Source organism: Myotis yumanensis, unplaced genomic scaffold (genome assembly GCF_028538775.1).
Source record: "Myotis yumanensis isolate MYYU_CA2020_CCGP unplaced genomic scaffold, mMyoYum1.0.hap1 SCAF_8, whole genome shotgun sequence".
Lineage (NCBI taxonomy): Eukaryota > Metazoa > Chordata > Mammalia > Chiroptera > Vespertilionidae > Myotis > Myotis yumanensis.
The window spans coordinates 92,979,399-92,999,682 of NW_027223759.1; the positions used below are offsets into that span (position 1 = coordinate 92,979,399).

The 20,284-nt window shown below is 40.7% G+C and overlaps 1 protein-coding gene across 4 annotated transcripts in view; it reads left to right on the forward strand.

The window, feature by feature from the left end:
• Positions 1 to 20,284, forward strand: part of UGGT1 (UDP-glucose glycoprotein glucosyltransferase 1) — a 191,545-nt gene that overhangs the window by 60,240 nt on the left and 111,021 nt on the right. For all 4 annotated transcript variants that reach the window (XM_070423223.1, XM_070423222.1, XM_070423221.1 and 1 more), the window contains 5 exons: positions 1,513 to 1,604; positions 2,880 to 3,030; positions 5,023 to 5,142; positions 16,342 to 16,427; positions 18,276 to 18,411. In XM_070423223.1, coding sequence (XP_070279324.1) covers positions 1,513 to 1,604; positions 2,880 to 3,030; positions 5,023 to 5,142; positions 16,342 to 16,427; positions 18,276 to 18,411 — 585 coding nt within the window. The remainder of the gene's footprint in view (positions 1 to 1,512; positions 1,605 to 2,879; positions 3,031 to 5,022; positions 5,143 to 16,341; positions 16,428 to 18,275; positions 18,412 to 20,284) is intronic.

The following is a 20,284-nucleotide window of genomic DNA, read 5'->3' on the forward strand; positions in this document are numbered from 1 at the left end:
CATGACAACACTCACCTGCTGTGTTAAATTAGGGGAGCCTGGGGCTATCTTCAAAAGGCTTTCAATCAGAACTCATTTTTAGCCTAATCATTGCCCCTCACACATGGGTTCTGTGTGCTCTCACCTCCTGCTGTAACTGTTGCCTCTTCCACTGTTAGCCCAGCATCCAGCTTTCTCAGGGTTACTGGACACTGCTGCTCACACCTCTCTCTAGCTTCCCAAATTAGTTTCTTTTCTGTTCTCTTTTTTGTTGTGGATTTGTAACTTCAGAGAGTCCCTTTTTTAAAAACTGACATTTCCAGAATGTTTCAAAAGAGGGAAAAAATGCTTGTGTTCAATCTACTACCTATACACCAGATTTTTCTAAATCTTTATGTAAATTAGTTACTTAAATAGACCTGAGGAATAAGTAAACCAAATACATCTTAAATATTTGCTAATTTGAAGAAACCTGACAGTTTTTATTTACTTAATTTTTAATTTCCAGGATAACAGCATCAAATATTACCTTAATTTTAGGTCTCCCCCAGGAAAGTAAAGGTTATACATCCTGGATTTTTCATTTTTTTGAGTAAAATATTTTATTAAAGTATAAAAAAACAAAAATATAAAACACATACAAAAACATGCATGGAATTTTAGTGTGATGGATTTTCAGTAAGTGAAGCCAACTATGTTATCAGCATCCAGATCTACAAATAGATGTGAGCTGTGTCTTTCTTATAGTCAAAGGGTGCTGTGCTTGCTGCCTGGTAGGGAGTGGACATGTGTTTTTCCTGGAGGAGTATAGAAGCAAAGCCTTGGCTTCCTCATTGTTTTGTTTTGTGTTTTTCCCGTGCAGCACTAGATCTTAAAGATTATTTCTCTTAGTCAACTGACTACGGGAGAAGGAAGGAGCTCCACATTCCCTGTCCTTCCTTCCCCTGCAGTGGGAGAATCTGGGTGGCCACAGTCTCAGGGAGCAGCAGTTGAAGGCACCCCTTTTCCCCAGGGACACCAGAGAGCTAGGTTGCATGTAGGTTCAGTCCTTAGCACAGAAATTCAGAGTTTCTCTGTGTGCTTTAGTTTGTAAGTTGAAGGGAGGTATGAGGTTTTGAAACCCTTCTAGATTAATTCGCTGGACTTTATCAAGAAGGCCCAGCTGTTATTGACTGCTGTCACCATCTTGGTTGGCATCACCAACAGGGAAAAGTAACAGAAGTCCTCTTTTATGAAAAGTGACCCTCAGCACTTGGCTGATTTGACCCCCTCCCCCCTCCATTATAGGCAATAGTGGGAAGGAGCGAGGGAGGGGGTGGGAGGAGAGGAATAGGCCTCATAAGCCAGCAGTTTGACCAGATAGAGTAGTAAACGCCGAATGGGCATCCATAAAAGGAAATCTTCCCTCAGCCTTGGGGTTTCCTGTGGGACTTTAGAGGATGGCAGCATTAGTACACATAATAAAGCTAGAAACGTGGACATTTCTGTTGAACATTCTCTTCTTGCTCAATAATTTTTTTTTAAATATTTCAGTATTTCAAAGGAACTTTAGGGTTACAGCCCGGAGACTCAGCACTGTTCATCAATGGACTTCATATAGATTTAGATACGCAGGATATATTCAGGTATGGATATTATTTCCCATGCTCTGAAAGTCTTGATCATGTGCAGTTCCTTGCAGTGCATTCACATTGTTCTCCATGGTGGTGGCATGTTTGCAAGCCTGATGGCTCACCAGGCCCAGGGAGAGCACTCGGGAGGGTCTGTTCTGACTGGGAGGGTAGGATGACACTTTGCCTTTTTTCCTTAATCATAATGTCCATTTAAGGCCTTGGACACGTAAGGCCCAAGTGTCTTTTGAGAATGCCCTTTTAGAAGCTAAGTGTTCCTATTAACTAGGAAAGCAGAAAAGAGCGGCTTTTGCTCTGGGGATAGAGTGAAGGAGGTTATTCAATGTGCTGCTTCTGGTGTCCAGAATACCTCCCTTTCTGTTCCGAAAAATGTGATTTAGGACTAAATTGTTCTAAATTGCCCTCACGAATTTTTGGAGCAGGTTAGTGGACAGTCAGGTGGACTTCCCATTTTATCCTTTGAATTAAAATTGACAGGCGACACCATGGCTTCATAGCAGCAGAAACAAAAGCTGTTGCTAATGCTTCAGAAGAAGCACTTTCCCCAGTGTGGTGTTTCCACACTGACTGAGCTGTATGTTCATACGCTACTCTACAGAGCTAGTGAAAGTTAATAAGGCACTACAAGATTGCCCATATTTGTCTTTTTAATTAAAAATATATGTCTTTAATTTTCATAGTATTACAGACTGGGTACTTGCTCATAGTAAATTTTAAGTAATTCATCTATATCAGAGAACTAAAGAGTAAAGTCTTTATCCTGTCCTCTTATTTCCTCTCCCCTAACAAACCTCTCCAGCTGTGGTCATATGTTGTGTGCCTGTGTAAATTGCTACTGATATTAAAATATGTTAAACATATGTAATCTAGTATTTCTTTTTTTGGTGTTTTTTTAATAAACTCTTTGTTTTGAGATAATAGATTCATGCGCAGTTGTAAGAAATAGCACAGAGAGATTACTGTAGCATTTTTTAAGATGTGCAATGTAAATTCCAGAGTTAGGATTATTTTGCTCTGAAATTGTATGTTTATATTAGATCATTTCTATATGCAATGTATATGTTGATAAGTATAAGTAAGCATGAACCAAGAAGTAAGTCCTACTTGCTTTTTTCTACATACTTGACCAGAGGAAACAAAGGGAAGATCACCCTTTTTTGATTTCTCAACTAATTCGATAGGGAATTGAGTTTGAACTGATACATTTTTTTATGGCAAGGGTATTTTTAAAAGCTTTTTCTTCTAAATACCTATTTTTTTTTTTTTCAGTTTGTTTGATGTATTGAGGAATGAAGCTCGGGTCATGGAGGGTCTACATAGACTGGGAATCGAAGGTCTTTCTCTGCACAATGTTTTAAAACTGAACACCCAGCCCTCCGAGGCTGACTATGCCGTGGACATCAGGAGTCCTGCGATTGCGGTAGGTGTTCTATCAGAGGCCCAGGGACACCTGGCCAGGTATTTTGTTACATTTTTTTTTTTATGAGAGGTAAGTTATTCCTGCCAGCTCTTTTGTTGGCATCAAACAAAGATTTACCACAGCTGCTTATATGGGATTCTATGCATGTAATATCAGCACTTAAATGCTCTAAAAAGTTGAGTTATACTTAATATGGTTAAGACAGTGATTTTTCCACTTTTGTATCACCGTGTGATTCAGCGGAGCATGTCTTAGGAAAGAGTGTTTAGTTTGTATTTGCTCTGTTGCATATTTGACATTTTATATGTGAAGGATTCATGTAGTTTAATATCTGCTGTATGATGCCTCTGGGCCTTTGTGTTCACATCCGTAAGAGAGAGTGGAGGGAGTTGAGCTATCTTGAGCAGTCAAGGTGAAGTGAGGTCAGTGTTGGACATATGTCTAGCTCACCCTTGGCACTCCAGTCCTTTATTTCTTGATTTTGTACTGCATTTATTTTAGGGAATATGTTTTTATTGATTTTTAGAGAGAGAGGGCAGGGAAGAAGAAAGGGGCGGGGGGCGGGGGAGAGAGAGAGAGAAATTGAAATTGATCGGTTGCCTTCCATATGCGTCCCAACCAGGGATCAAACCCAAAACCTAGGTATGGGCCCTGACCCGGAAATTGAATCCGAAACCTTTTGGTGTATGGGACATGGGACAATGCTCCAACCTACTGAGCCACACTGGCCAGGGCTTTAGGGACAGTTTTTAAAAAGAGAAATAATATAGAACTTAGATGGTCATTATTTGAATTGTCACTTGGTGCTATTTTGGTGAATACTGCTGTTATTTACTTTTCTATTAAAAATGTTTTTAACTGCAAAGAGTAAAGAGAGTAACATAATTAACAACTGTGTGACCCACCACTATACTTACTAAAGGTTAGCATTAATTTTGTGTCAGATCTATCTCTCGCTGTTCCCCTCCTGTATGTAATTCCTCTTCTGCAGTTGGTGTGCATCCCTTCTGTCCCTGTTTTACCATATTATTCCATACTGTATGTTTTAAAAGTTTGATAAATGCTATATCAGTGTCCTTCATCAGTTTCCTTCTTATTCAACAATTTTTTCAAGACTTATATAGGTTGACATGTACCAGTCAGTTTTAGCATATGAGGTTTTATCTTTTACTGATTTAAAAATTTTTTTACACAAAGTTTAACATTTAAGACATACAAAAGAGTTTTTATTGAAGTCTCATCTCTCAACTCTTCAGTTTTTCTTCCCAGAAACAACAGGTATTAGCAATTATTTGTGTATCCTTTCAGAAATACTCTATTTAAAGTGACTGTTCAGATACCAACATACATGAGAATTCTCAGTGCTCTGTGTCCTTGCCCACTTTTTGATCTTGACAAACTTTTAAATTTTTTTCAGTTTAATTAGTTTGAAATTTTATTGTGCTTTCAGTTTATATTTTTCAGATGACCAGTGTCAATGTACCTCTTTCCTTATGTTAATTGCTCACATGAGTTTTTAATATAAATTTTCTCATTCATGTTTTTCACTAATTTCTGTTTCTCATATATTGTTTACCTTTTATTGATATGTTAGATTTTAATACATATTCATTCTTTAATTGAATTTATTGGGGTAACATTGGTTAATAAAATTATAGTTTTCAGGTATACAATTCTACAGTACATCATCTGAATATATATATATTGTGTGTTTACCACCCCAACTCAGGTCTCCAGCTATCACCATTTATCCCCTCTTCATCTTCTACTATACATATTCTCGACACTAGTCCTTTATTGCTTTTGTAGGTTGCAGGTATCTTCTATTCTTGGCTTATGTTTTAGCCACTCATTTTTTATTTGATCTTTATATTTTTGAAAATGGTGTTTTCCTGTGTAATTCTTAAAACAATTTAAAGTCTTACTATTTTTTCTGCAAATTTCATTAATGTTGACTAAAGTGTATGTACCATGTTGTATTTTTTTTTCTAGTGGATCAACAACCTGGAGGTCGATGCCAGATATAATTCATGGCCTTCTAGTCTACAAGAGTTGCTTCGACCCACCTTTCCTGGTGTTATCCGGCAGATCAGGAAAAACTTACATAACATGGTAGGTAAAAAAATTTTTTTTTAAATTAAATCTTTTTTGTTCAGATTATTACAGTTGTTCCTCTTTTTCCCCCCCATAGCTCCCCTCTACCCGGTTCCCACCCCATCCTCTGCCCTTACCGCCCGCACTGTCCTCATCCATAGGTGCACAATTTTTGTCCAGTCTCTTCCCGCACCCCCCACACCCCTTTCCCTCCCGAGAATAGTCAGTCCACTCCCTTTCTATGCCCCTGATGCTATTATATTCACCAGTTTATTCTGTTCATCAGATTATTTATTCACTTGATTTTTAGATTCACTTGTTGATAAATGTGTATTTGTGGTTAATAATTTGTATCGTTACCTTTTTCTTCTTCTTCCTCTTCTTAAAGGATACCTTTCAGCATTCATATAATACTGGTTTAGTGGTGATGAACTCTTTTAGCTTTTCTTATCTGTAAAGCTCTTTCTCTGACCTTTAATTCTGAATGATAGCATTGCTGGGTAAAGTAATCTTGGTTTTAGGTTCTTGGTATTCATCACTTTGAATATTTCTTTTTTTTTTTTTATTGCTGAAAGTATTACAAAGGGTATTACATATGTGTCAGTTCTCTCCCCCCCCCCCCCGCCCCCTCCCCCTTGACAATCCCCTGGCCTCCCTTACCCCCCAGTGTCTTATGTCCATTAGTTACGCTTATATGCATGCATACAAGTCCTTCGGTTGATCTCTTACCCCCCTCCCTCCAGCCCCCCACAACCCTCCCTGGCCTTCCCACTGCAGTTTGACAATCAGTTTAAGGCATCTCTGCCTCTGTATCTATTATTGTTCAAAAGTTTGTAATGGTCTTTATTGTCCATGAATGAATGAGATCATGTGGTATTTTTCCTTCATTGACTGGCTTATTTCACTTAGCATAATGCTCTCCAGTTCCATCCATGCCGTTGCAAATGGTAAGAGTACCTTCTTTCTTACAGCAGCATAGTATTCCATCGTGTAGATGTACCACAGTTTTCTAATCCATTCATCTACTGATGGGCACTTAGGCTGTTTCCAGATCTTAGCTATGGTGAATTGTGCTGCTATGAACATATGGGTGCACATATCCTTTCTGATTGGTGTTTCTGGTTTCTTGGGATATATTCCTAGAAGTGGGATCACAGGGTCAAATGGGAGTTCCATTTCCAGTTTTTTGAGGAAACTCCATACTGTCTTCCATAGTGGCTGCACCAGTCGGCATTCCCACCAGCAGTGCACAAGTGTTCTTTTTCTCCACATCCTCTCCAGCACTTGTCGTTTGTTGATTTGTTGATGATAGCCATTCTGATAGGTGTGAGATGGTACCTCATTGTTGTTTTGATTTGCATCTCTCGGATGATTAGTGACTTTGAGCATGTTTTCATATGTCTCTTGGCTTTCTGAATGTCCTCTTTTGAAAGGTGTCTACTTAGATCCTTTGCCCATTTTTTGATTGGATTGTTTATCTTCTTTTTGTTAAGTTGTATGAGTTCCCTATAAATTTTGGAGATTAGGCCCTAATCAGGTATGACGTTGGCAAATATGTTTTCCCACGCAGTGGGCTTTCTTGTTGTTTTGTTGATGGTTTCTTTTGCTGTGCAGAAGCTTTTTATTTTGATGTAGTCCCATTTGTTCATTTTCTCTTTAGTTTCAACTGCCCTAGGAGCTGTATCAGTGAAGAAGTTGCTTCGGCATATGTCTGAGATTTTGTTGCCTTTGGATTCTTCTAGAATTTTTATGGTTTCCTGTTGTACATTTAAGTCCTTTATTCATTTTGAGTTTATTCTTGTGTATGATGTAAGTTGGTGGTCTAGTTTCATTTTCTTGCATATATCTGTCCAATTTTCCCAACACCATTTATTGAAGAGACTATCTTGGCTCCATTGTATGTTCTTGCCTCCTTTGTCAAATATTAATTGAGCATATTGGTTCGGGCTAATTTCTGGACTCTCTATTCTATTCCATTGATCTATATGTCTGTTCTTGTGCCAGTACCAGGCAGTTTTAAGAACAGTGGCTTTGTAATACAGCTTGATATCTGGCATTGAGATCCCACCTACTTTGTTCTTCCTCAGGATCGCTGCAGCTATTCGGGGTCTTTTTTTATTCCAGATGAATTTTTGGAGAGTTCGTTCTAGATCTTTGAAGTAGGCCATTGGTATTTTAATGGGAAGTGCGTTGAATTTATAGATTGCTTTGGGTAGAATGGACATTTTGATGATGTTGATTCTACCATTCCAAGAACATAGTACGTTCTTCCATCTCTTTATGTCTTCCTCTATCTCTTTTTTCAACGTCCTGTAGTTTTCTGAGTAGAGGTCTTTTACCTCTTTAGTTAAGTTTATTCCTAGGTAGCTTAATTTTTTTGGTGCGATGGTAAATGGGATTGTTTTTATAATCTCTCTTTCTGAAAGTTCACTATTGGTGTATAGAAATGCCTCAGATTTCTTGGGGTTAATTTTGTATCCTGCTACATTGCCAAATTCATGTATTAAGTCTAGTGGTTTTTTGATGGAGTCTCTAGGGTTTTGTATGTATAATATCATGTCTTCTGCAAATAAGGACAGTTTTACTTCCTCTTTTCCAATTTGGATGCCTTTTATTTCTTCTTCTTGTCTAATTGCAATGGCTAATACTTCCAGGACTATGTTGAACAGGAGTGGTGAGAGTGGGCATCCCTGTCTTGTTCCTGTTCTTAGGGGAAATGGTGTTAGTTTTTGTCCATTGAGTATGATGTTGGCTGTGGGCCTGTCATATATGACTTTTATTATGTTGAGGTATGATCCTTCTATTCCCACGTTGCTGAGAGTTTTTATCAAAAATGGTTGTTGGATTTTGTTGAATGCTTTTTCTGCATCAATTGATATGACCATGTGGTTTTTTTTTTGTTTTTTTAAAAATATATTTTATTGACCCTCCACAGAGAGGAAGGGAGAGGGACAGAGAGTCAGAAACATCGATGAGAGAGAAACATCAACTAGCCTCCTCCTGCACACCCCCCACTGGGGACGTGCACGCAACCAAGGCACATGCCCCTGACCGGAACTGAACCCGGGACCCTCCAGTCCGCAGACCGAAGCTCCATCCACTGAGCCAAACCGGTCAGGGCATGACCTTGTGGTTTTTTTTCTTTCAATTTGTTTATGTGATGTATCACGTTTATTGATTTACGGATGTTGTACCATCCTTGCATCCCTGGGATAAATCCTATTTGGTCATGGTGTATGATCCTTCTGATGTACTGCTGGATCCGATTTGCTAAGATTTTGTTGAGGATTTTGGCATCTATGTTCATGAGGGATATTGGCCTGTAATTCTCTTTCATTATGTTGTCTTTACCTGGTTTTGGTATTAGGGTGATGCTGGCTTCATAGAATGAGCTTGGAAGTGTTCCTTCCTCTTGAATTTTTTGTAGTAGTCTGAGGAGGATAGGTTTTAGTTCTTCCTTGAAAGTTTGGTAAAACTCCCCTGAGAAGCCGTCTGGTCCTGGGCTTTTGTTTGCTGGAAGCTTTTTGATGACTGCTTCAGTTTCTTCCATAGTTATTGGCCTATTGAGATTTTTAGATTCTTCCTGATTGAGTTTTGGAATGTTGTATTTTTCTAGGAATTTGTCCATTTCCTCCAGGTTGTCTAGTTTGTTGGAATAGAGTTGTCCGTTGTATTGTTTAACAATCATTTGTATTTCTGTGGGGTCTGTTGTTATTTCGCCTCTATCGTTTCTGATTTGGTTTATTTGGGTCCTCTCTCTTTGCTTCTTGGTCAGCCTGGCTAGAGGGTTTTCAATCTTGTTTTTCCTTTCAAAGAACCAGCTCTTGGTTTCATTGATTTTCTGTATTGTTTTTTTGGCCTCTATGTCATTTATTTCTGCTCTAATCTTTATTATCTCCTTCCTTCTGCTCACTCTGGGGTTTTCTTGTTGCTCTCTTTCTAATTCTTTGAGTTGTAGAGTTAGATGATTTACTACCATTTTTTCTGTTTTTTTTTTTTTAGATAGGCCTGTAGAGTTATAAACTTCCCTCTCAGGACTGCTTTCATTGTGTCCCATAGGTTTTGGATTGTTGTGTTTTCATTGTCATTAGTGTCCAGGATGTTTTTAATTTCTTCTTTGATCTCATTGGTAACCCAATCAATATTTAATAACATGCTATTCAGCTTCCAAGTGTTTGAGTATTTTGGGTTGTTTTTATTGTAGTTTATTTCTAACATTATGCCATCGTGGTCTGAGAAGATGCTTTTTATGATTTCAATCTTCTTGAATTTGTGGAGACTTTGCTTGTGACCCAATATGTGGTCTATTTTTGAATATGTCCCATGAGCACCTGAGAGGAAGTGTTCTGAAGGTACTTGTTTGTAGCCATTTCTTTTTTTGTGTGTGGCTGTTTTCTTTCTGAGCTTTTTATTTCTTCTTTTTACACCAGTCCCTTTAGCATTTCTTGCATGGCTGGCTTGGTGGTGATAAACTCCCTTAGCCTTTTTTTGTCTGTTCTGAAGATGTCAATTAAGTCCATCTGATCTAGTGAGTCATTTAGGATTGCTGTTTCTTTGCTGGTTGTTTGTCTAGAGGACTTATCCAGTGATGTCAGTGGTGTATTAAAGTCCCCTACTATGATTGTATTGTTGTCGATCTCTCCTTTGATATCTTCCAGGAGTTTTTTATGTATTTGGGTGCTCCTGCATTGGGTGCATATATGTTTACCAGGGTTATATCTTCTTGTTGTATTGATCCCTTTAGTATTATGAAGTGGCCTTCCTTATCTCTTCTTATGGCCTTCACTTTGAGATGTATTTTGTCCGATATAAGTATTGCTACCCCAGCTTTCTTTTCCTTTCCATTTGCCTGAAAGATATTTTTCATCCCTTCACTTTCAGTCTGTGTGAGTCCCTTCTAATGAGGTGGGTCTCTAGTAGACAGCAGATGTATGGGTCATGTTTTTTTATCCATTCAGCCACTCGATGTCTTTTGGTTGGAGCATTTAGTCTGTTTACGTTTAAAGTTATTATTGAAAGGTATTTGTTTGTAGCCATTTCTTTTTTTGTGTGTGGCTGTTTTCTTTCTGAGCTTTTTATTTCTTCTTTTTACACCAGTCCCTTTAGCATTTCTTGCATGGCTGGCTTGGTGGTGATAAACTCCCTTAGCCTTTTTTTGTCTGTGAAGCTTCTTATTTCCCCTTCAATTTTGAATGATAGCCTTGCTGGATAGAGTATTCTTGGATTCAGTCCTTTGCTTTGCATCACTTTGTAAATTTCCGTCCATTCCTTTCTGGCCTGATGTGTTTCTGTTGAGAAATCATTTGATAATCTAATGGGAGATCCCTTGTATGTAACTTTCCGTCTCTCTCTTGCAGCCTGTAAGATTCTCTCTTTGTCCTGAACATTTGCCATGGTAATTATGATGTGTCTTGGTGTGGGTCTTTTCGGGTTTACCTTGTTTGGGACTCTCTGGGCTTGTGTGACTTTTTTCTTCCCCACCTCAGGGAAGTTTTCTGATATTATTTCTTCGAATAGGTTTTCTAATCCTTGTTCCTCTTTCTGTTGTTCTGGCACCCCTATTATTCGTATGTTGTTTTGTTTCATGTTGTCCCAAAGCTCCCTTAGGCTCTCCTCCTGTCTTTTAATTTTTTTCTCCAATTGCAGTACAGTTTGGGTGTGTTTTGCTTCCTTGTCTTCTAATTCACTAATTAGGTCCTCCGCTTCTCCGAGTCTACTGTTGATACTTTCAATGGTGTTTTTTATTGCAGCTATTTCGCTCTTTATTTCTTCTTGGGACTTACTTAAGTTGTTGATTTTTTCATCTGTTTCTTCTAGCTTCTTGCATAAGTAGTTGATTTTTTCATCTGTTTCTTCTTGCTTCTTGCACATGTGGTGCATGTACTCTAGGACCCTTATTCTGAATTCTTTTTCCATCATGTTGCATGCCTCTGTCTCACTTAGCTGCTTTTCTGGCAAGTCCTCCTATTCTTTCCTTTGGGGGTCTCTTTGTCTACCCATGTTTGATCTCACTGACGTATCTAGTTGTTGAGTTGTTCAGTGGCTGCTCCCTGGGTGGCAGTGGCTGTTCCCTGGGTGGCAGTGGCTCCTCGGGCTGTGGTTGCTCCTTGGGTGGTTGTGTTAGCAGCTGCTCCTCCGTTGGTAGCAGGTCCTCTGGTAAGTGCTGTTCACAGCTGTGGTGGCTCTTCTGGCTGGTGGGGGGAGGCTTCACACACAGGAACTGTTCCCCAGACAGAGCGTGTGGTGATCAGGAGGCCGCTGTTGCTTGAATCTGCTGCGATGATTTAAAGGCACCAAATACAACACAACAAGGCACAACGTTCCAGGCACTGAACATGAATGTATTTATGATATTAATAACCCCAAATAAAGGTGGCCACCCGAGCTAAGAGAGTTAGGAGATAAGGAAGAAAGAAGAGAAAAAGATAGGAGAGAAAAAAGAAAGAAAGAAAAAAAAGGAGTGCAAAAATGAAATTGGAAAAAGGGAGGGGAAAAAAGAAGAAGAAAAAAAAAAGTGAGAGAGAAAAGAGAATGAAGTAGAAGAGGGTAGGAGACTATTTATATGAGGAGAAAACTCCTATAGAACTGCCACTAATCCCAACAAATTACAGCAACAGATTCCTGGAGATGAATACAAACTAGAAACAACCAATAATATCAAGCGATGCAAGGTAAAACAGAAGCACAGAACTAACGGGGGGGTGGGGGGGGGAGAAAAATAAAAAGAATAAGCAGAATAACCTCACAAACAATCCTAAAAAAAACCCCAATATACTTGACAATCAAGCAAACAACAATAAAACAATAGAGAAAAGAAGAAGAAGAAAAAAAATTTGGATAGTGAAGGAAGATAAGGGAAAGGTGTATAAGGATTTAGAGCAGGGGATTGGACATAGGGTATATAAGTAGGGTAAAATTTTGACAGGGGGTAAAAAGAACAGGGAAAATCTAAAGCTGGAGTAGGGTAAGAGAAACAAGACAACAAAAAGGAAAAAGTGGGGAAGAGGGTTTTAGCACAGAGGCAAAATTGAGGTAGAGAAAAATGTTGCTAAAGGAACGATGAAAATAGAATGGAGAACATTAGTCCCAAAATAAAATAAAGACAAAATAAAATGACGCTTTAAAAAATGGTAAAATGGTAGCAGTAATATTACTAGTTAAAAATAAAGATGTAGTAATTGAAAGGGTAAAATCAGGTGATGGGGAAAAAAAGAGAAAAAAAGAAAAATGGTTTCTTAGTTAAAAGGTGAAAAAATAATTTTAAAAAATAAAAATAAAAATGTGCAGTAATGAAGGTGCTTCAGGTCTTCTACTCTTCTTTTTGGCAGGCCCATAATTTAGGAGAATGTTGAATTTCCCTCTGATACACTGTTCCTCCGTGTTGTAAGCCACAGTCCTGATTTTAAGGCAGGCCGTATTGGTTCCCCATACTGCCTTTATCTGTAGTTACAGAAGAGTCAGTTCGTGGCTCTGCTCTGGGTGGCAGTGTGTCTGGATTGACCTCTGAGGCTATAAGTCTTCTCTGACCAGGAGTTCTCTATTGTACCTGACCCAGTCGTCACTCCCAGCTCTGTTTCCCAGGCTCCCCAAAAACAATCTTCCCCTACAGGCTCTGCTAGCGACCCCAACTGGGTAATCCTGTGCACTGTGTTCAACAATCAAACTCACAGATTTAAGAGGAAGTGTGTAAACACAAGCCTGGGAAGCTGTGCGAACTCGCAGGGCTCCACCTTCCAGATCTGCGCGGAGTCTCTGCGCGCGCTCCGGCCCCTGGCACCAAGTAGCCGGCCCGCTGGCAAAATCAGAGGCTGCCACTTTGCATCCAGTCCAACCATGGGCTTATTTATAGTGTTCCCTTCTGCCAGCAGCCCTGCGGGAGCCCTTCCCCACTTTCGGGTCACGCTGGCCTCAACGGGCGCGGACTTTGTGGGGCGCAGATTTCCCCCCGCGCGTGTTCCTCGCTCCAATCTGAATTGCAAACAGCACCTTTGGGGGAAGTCTAACCTTTCCGTGGAGGGAAGCAGGTCTCCTCTGAGTTCATGTAGTCGCGCTGCTTGAGAGCTGTTGCCTCCGGGTTAGTAGCCCTTGAATATTTCTTGCCACTCCCTTCTGGCCTGCAAATTTTCTGTTGAGAAATCAGCTGACAGTCCTATGGGTACTCCCTTGTAGGTAACTGACTGTTTTTCTCTTGCTGCTTTTAAGATTCTCTCTTTGTCTTTTGCTCTTGGCATTTTAATTATGATGTGTCTTGGTGTGGTCCTCTTTGGATTCCTCTTGTTTGGGGTTCTCTGCACTTCCTGGACTTGTAAGTGTATTTCTTTCACCAGGTAGGGGAAGTTTTCTGTCATTATTTCTTCAAATAGGTTTTCAATATCTTGCTCTCTCTCTTCTTCTGGGACCCCTATAATTCTGATGTTGGTACGCTTGAAGTTGTCCCAGCAACACTATCTTCATATTTTTGGATTCTTTTTTCATTTTGCTTTTCCGGTTGGGTGTTTTTGGCTTCTTCGTATTTCAAATCTTTGACTTGATTCTTGCGATCCTCTGGTCTGCTGTTGGGGGGTCTGTATAATATTCTTTTTCTTTTTTAATATATTTTATTGATTTTTTACAGAGAGGAAGGGAGAGGGATAGAGAATTAGAAACATCGATGAGAGAGAAACATCAATCAGTTGCCTCCTGCACACCTCCTACTGGGGATGTGCCCGCAACCAAGGTCCATGCCCTTGACCGGAATCGAAACTGGGACCCTTCAGGCCGCAGGCCGACGCTCTATCCACTGAACCAAACCGGTTTTGGCTGTATAATATTCTTTATTTCATTCAGTGTATGCTTAATTTCTAGTTGGTCTTTTTTCATATCCTCAAGGGTCTCACTGGATTTCTTGAGGGTCTCACTAAATTTATCGGTGGTTTCTAGAAAATTCTTGAAAAACCTTGCAAGTGTGGTTTTGAACTCTATATCCAGTAGTTTGCTTTACTCCATTTTTGTCATTGGTGACGTGTTTGTATGTCTCCGCATTTTTTATGCTTCCCTGTGTTGGTAGAGCGGCTTTGTGTGCTAGGTGTCCTATAGGGCCTAGTGGCTCAGCCTCCCCAATTACCTGAGGTGGACACTCGTGGTGCACCCTTTGTGGGCTTTGTGCACAGTCTTGTTGTAGTTAAGCCTTGATTGTTGTAGGTATCACTGGGAGGAATTGACCTCCACGCCAATTGGCTGTGAGAATCAGCTGTGTCTGCAGTGGGAGAACTTCTGTGTTGGAGACACCCTTCTGGGGCCAGAGTTGCTTCAGTGGGGCTTTGGTGCTCACTGAGTCTGCCCCCTGAGTGTGTCCCTTATGGATCTGAGGAGTTGTAATCTGGATGGTCCCACTCTGATCACTGGGTACACTGGCTCTTGGATCTCTAAGGAGGTGCTTAATTTAGCTTCTGCCTGAGGCTACCCAGCAGGAGCTATGGAGAGATCTGCAGATTCCTCTTCTTTGTTTGGGGTTTGGAGGTGCCCAGACGAGGTCCAGCTGTGAAGTAATGCAAGCTGCTGTGGGGCCTTGGGTCTTCTTTTGGAAGTTCTGGGTCTCTCTGACCCAGCTGCAGTTTGTTAGGTAATTTTCAGATTGCAAAGGGCCAGGCCTTTCATATGCAAAAGCCTCTGCACATGGCTTGGGTGGGGTGGGGTCTCAGGGGATCAACAGGGCAGAGCAAGCAGCTATGGCTGCTCCTCAGTCCTACCCTAAGAGGCCCCGAGTCTCAGTGTCCCGGTAATCGCTGCAAGCACCTCTGAGAGAAAGCCGCCCTCGAGTTCCGACCGATGCCAGACAGTCCAGTTTCTCCCCGTATGAGTCTGGGTCCCCAGAGACTCGCCCAGAACTGGAGTTCAGAGCAGTTGGGAGCTTGAGACTCCCACCCGATTGAAAAAGACAACCGCATCCTCAGTTGCCAGCCCTTTCCACGTGCGCCTCCGTACCTCTGCACTTTACTTCTGCACCTCCTCTGAGTCTCAGTGTGCTTTTCTCTTTCCTTCTAGTTGTAGAATTTCCACTCAGACAGTCTTCCTGTGGTTCTGGATGATGTCCGTTTTGTCTTTTAGTTGTGTTTTTGAAGTGGTTGTGTGAGGCAGCAATCTCCGGTATTTACCTATGCCGCCATCTTGGTTTCTCCAAAAATTTTTATTGTCTGATGTGAACTCTGTTTCTGCCTTGCCTGCTCTCCTACCTTTGTCACATCTAGAATGTCACTTCTCTCTTTACTAGCTGCTGTTGCCCAACATTGCACTGCCAATGCACTCTTGGCCCAGCTCCATATTCACACGAAAAGGGTTTTGAAGTGTATTGATCATTTTTAGGGCTGTGAGATGTCAGTGTATTAGGAAATGCTTCTCAATAACCTGAAGATTAGACTGTGTTATTTTTAAGACAGTTCTTTTTTACTAAGAAGATGCATATGTTGCTACTTGTTTTTCTTAAATATCTTAATCCCTGAACTTTAGTAGATCAGTTTATTACCTTAACTAAGTCTTCTATCCTATTGGTTATTCCATATTTCAGTGCTTCAGGTAGATAGTGGAAGAGGGTTCTTAATTCACCCTCTTTTCCCTCCCATTTCCTTCTCTGCCATTATTGGCTCCTAAAGAGGTCAGAGGCAGGTGAGCTCCAAGGCTGGCTCCCTCAGCACTTCAAGGAGCACTGTCCTCTGTACTTCCCTCATTCTCGAAACCACTTATTTCCTTCCCTGTCAGAATGTCAATGTTTCTTCTTAACCATATGTCTGACTTATTAAATGAAATATTTTTAAAGCATGTGAAAACTAAATGATAATAGCTTTTATTGTATCAAAGTTGAATGCTGAATTCAGAAATCCTTAGAAATTTAATCTGAATTTTCTAAGGTGGGAGAGTTAATAAAACTAGGGTTTTTAAGGTGTAGTAAAAGAGAAGGTGTTAGCAATCTGGACTGTACCCCATGTTAGCATACAAAAGAGTTTATATTGAAGTCTCCTCTCTCAACTGAGAAATTGACCCTGAGAAAACCCCGTATCCTTTCAGTGCCATGTTTTTGAACATAAAGGGAGGGTAATTACTATTTGTGTGATGCCTGTCTTATGTGGTTTGAGCGTAGTTGGAAAAAGATGGCCTTTAGGTGAAAAGACTGTGGGCATTTTTATTGGCCCAGGGACATCTTAGTGAATGTCATTTCATGCATTCCTTTCCCTCTGCCCACAGGTTTTCATGGTTGATCCTGCGCATGAGACCACAGCAGAGCTGATGAGCGTAGCTGAGATGTTCCTCAGTAACCATATACCACTGAGGTAACACTGGTGTTGGTTTGATGATTCTATCTAATTAAACTGAGATTTTGTTTGTCATTCTTAAGTGGAAGTCTGGTGCTATTGAATTGTAGGATAATTAATAGTGGGGATCATTAATAGCAACATGAAGCCAGCATCTTTTGGGATAAAGAATTTGATTCTCAAGGAATAGAAGCTTACCACCACTGAATTATTAATCAGTGGCTTGTACACAAGGAGTTTGTGGTCTGAGTTTGCTTGCCAGGGAAAGAGTTTTACTGAGTGCGTGGCTGTGTCACAAGCCTCTTCCCTATCAGTGCAGACAGAGTCTTGCCAGCAGCTTTTGTTAGACTGTTGGGGACTGCATGTATAGACAATCATTGTTTAGGTGCACACAGACCCACTTAATTCATTTGTGTTGCCTAATATACCAACAGGGTAGTTGAATGGCTAGCTTTCCACCGTGCCTTTGAAGAACAATTTTTTTTTCTTTTTTACAATATACTTTTATTGATTTCAGAGAGGAAGGGAGAGGGAGAGAGAGAGATAGAAACATGAATGATGAGAGAATCATTGATCGGCTGCTTCGTGCACGACCCACACTGGGGATCGAGCCTGCAACCTGGGCATGTGCCCTGACTAGGAATTGAACCGGTGACTTCCTGGTTCCAGGGTTAATGCTCAACCACTGAGCCACACCAGCCAGGTGGAAACAGCTTGCTTTGACAGTTGAAAGTCCCAGCCTCCTTTGGGAACCTGCTTTTTTATTCTGTAAGTGATGAATGCCTTTGCCAACCATATTAGAGTAGGATGTGAACTGTGTTTTTCAATAACGAATAGTTTTCTTCTATTAGCTATAGTATTTGTGTGGGGTACATTCCTTTTAACCATTTGCATTTTTTTTCAATCACAGTTTACATTCAATATTATTTTGTATTAGTTTCAGGTGTACAGCATAGTGGGTAGACAATCATATACTTTACAAAGTGTTCCCCTTCATATTTCCAGTACCCACCTGGCACCATACATAGTTGTTACAATATTATTGACAATATTCCCTATGCTGTACTTTATATTCCCACTAGAGGCCTGGTGCATGAAATTCGTGCACAGGAAGGGTGGGTCCCTCAGCCTGGCCTGCACCCTGTCCAATCTGGGACCCCTCGGGGGATGTCTTACTGCCGGTTTAGGCCTGATCCCTCTGGGCCTAAGACATCCCTCTCGAAATCCAGGACCACTGGCTCCTAACCACTCACCTGCCTGCCTGTATAATGCCCGCAACTGCCCTCCCCTGCCAGCCTGGTCGCCCCAACTGCCCTCCCCTGCCGGCCTGATCTTGCCCCTAACTGCTCTCCCCTGCCGGCCAGATCACCCCTAACTGCCTCTGCCTCGGCCCCCACCACCATGGCTTTGTCCGGAAGGAAGTCGGAAGTCCAGAAGATGGCTGGTTGACCTGTCTAATTAGCACATTAACCTTTTATTAGTATAGATGACTATTCTGTAACTACCAACTTGTACTTCTTAATTCCTTCACCTTTTTCACCTCAACCATATTCCTCTCTGGCAACCATTAGTCTGTTCTTTGTATCTATGAGTCTGTTTCAGTTTTGTTTATTCATGTATTTTTTTCTTTATATTCCACATGTAAATGAAATCACATGGTATTTGTCTTATTTCACTTAGCTTAATACCCTCTACGTCCGTCCATGCTGTCACAAATAATTCATTTTTTGTGTGTGTCTATTGATGGGCACTTGGGTTGCTTCCATATCTTGGCTATTGTAAATAATGCTGCATTGAATATAGGGGTTCATTAGCCAGTTGTATTCTTTAAGATAAGCCCCCCCGCCCCTTCTTTCTTGCACTCAGACTTGGTTTAATCTTCGTGGTTAATGATTCTGAAGATGTGGATGGGATGCAAGATGCTGGAGTGGCTATTATGAGAGCATATAATTATGCTGCCCAAGAAGTGGATCATTATCACGCCTTCCAAACCCTGACTCAGGTATGTTTTCATTCAAAATATTGAAGAATTTTTAAGTCTAACTTACTCTAAGAAACAGTATGTGGTAAGAGAATTTGATACATCTGTAAAGAGAAAAGGTAAGAAATCACTAGTTAGTGTCTTTTGGTAAATGTGATGTTTTCTACTTGTTTTTAAAAAATGTTTGCTTTTTCCCCTCTTTAAGACCATCATGATATTTTCATTAGGACTCAGTTTATTACTCAAGTCATAAAATTCTTAGTGTCTGCTTTCTTCATATTAACTGGAAACTTTTAAATGCCCTAATTTTACATATACTTAAAATTCTTGCTCAAGTTCAAATATAAAAAACTTCATATTCAATAAATTTAAAAAATTATTATATTCAGAAGAAGTACCAATTACTCTGTTTACAGATTAGTGATAATAATTGAAAACCATCTGAAGCAATTGATTCTCACCGCTTTTATTTTACTTGGAAACATGGAGTTAATCTGCTGTCTATTATGCTTATTATTTGGAGACTAAAGGCCCGGTGCACGGGATTTGTACACTGGTGGGGGGCGTGGCCTGGGGATTGGCCTACTGTGGGAGTGCCACTCGTCCTGGTCAGCAGAGTGGCTGTGGACCCGCCCTCTGAAGGAGCGCACTGACCACTAGGGGGCAACTCCTGTGTTGAGCATCTGCCCCCTGGTGGTCAGTGCCTGTCATAGCAACTGGTTGTTCCGCCATTCAATCGATTTGTATATTAGGCTTTTATTATATAGGATTCAGTCAGGGGTGCTTTTTAATTAGTTAAAATTCATGTTTATTTGGCTAACAGTTACCAAAGGCCCTTTACCAGACCTTGTATTAGCTGTGAGGGATAAAGAAAGGGGGTGGGAAGTCACCTGTGTCCTCAGAGAACTTAGAATCTAGTGGAGACACCTCCAAACTGTGGGAAGCATAGCTGGCTATGGCTACACTATGGCCTCAGACAACACAGAGTGGCCGTGGGCATTGTTAGGGAGGGGACACTGTCCCAGCTGAATATAGGAAGAACAACCGGAGTAGTTTGAACAATGGCTGCAAATCGGAGGTAGTGATTCTAAGTTGTTAATAGGAGTTGAGTAGAGTATTGTGAGAGCCGAGTGAAGAGGAGAACCTGGTTATTGAAGCCAGGGAGCACACAGGCGTCCAGATCCCAGAGTTAAGCTGCTATTAAAAACGTCATTCTGGCCGAGACCGGTTTGGCTCAGTGGATAGAGCGTCGGCCTGGGGACCGAGGGGTCCCGGGTTCGGTTCCGGTCAAGGGCATGTGCCTGGGTTGCGGGCGCGTCTCCAGTGGGGAGTGTGCAGGAGGCAGCTGGTCGATGTTTCTCTCTCATCGATGTTTCTGGCTCTCTGTCTCTCTCCCTTCCTCTCTGTAGAAAAATCAATAAAATATTTAAAAAAAAAAAAAAAAAAAAAAAAAAAAAAAAAAAAAAAAAAAAAAAAAACGTCATTCTGATCACGTGTGGAGATGGATCTGATGAAGGTCAGGAGAGCGGCAGGGATGCCGGGCGAGCCGTTGCTGTTTCTCAGCGCAGTGAGGGTGGCGGGAGTTAGCAGGGCTGGGAGAACGAGGAAATCCAGAGGATGGTGTGTGAAGTCTGCTTTTTAAAGATTCCCCCCCATAGCGATGTGAAGGGAAGGATAATAGGAGTTTTCATTTATTTTTGTTTATTCTTAATTGCAAAAGTAAAAAAAATTTCATTGTAAATGTTTTCCCCAAATAATATTAAAGTTGAATTTAAAATTTAGCTGTCTCTGCCCTCTAATCCTGCTCCTTAAAGTTAACCACCATTAAAAGATTGCCTTGTATCCTTCTAGATGTTTAAACGCACATGTATAGACATCTGTTTTATGTCTGCTT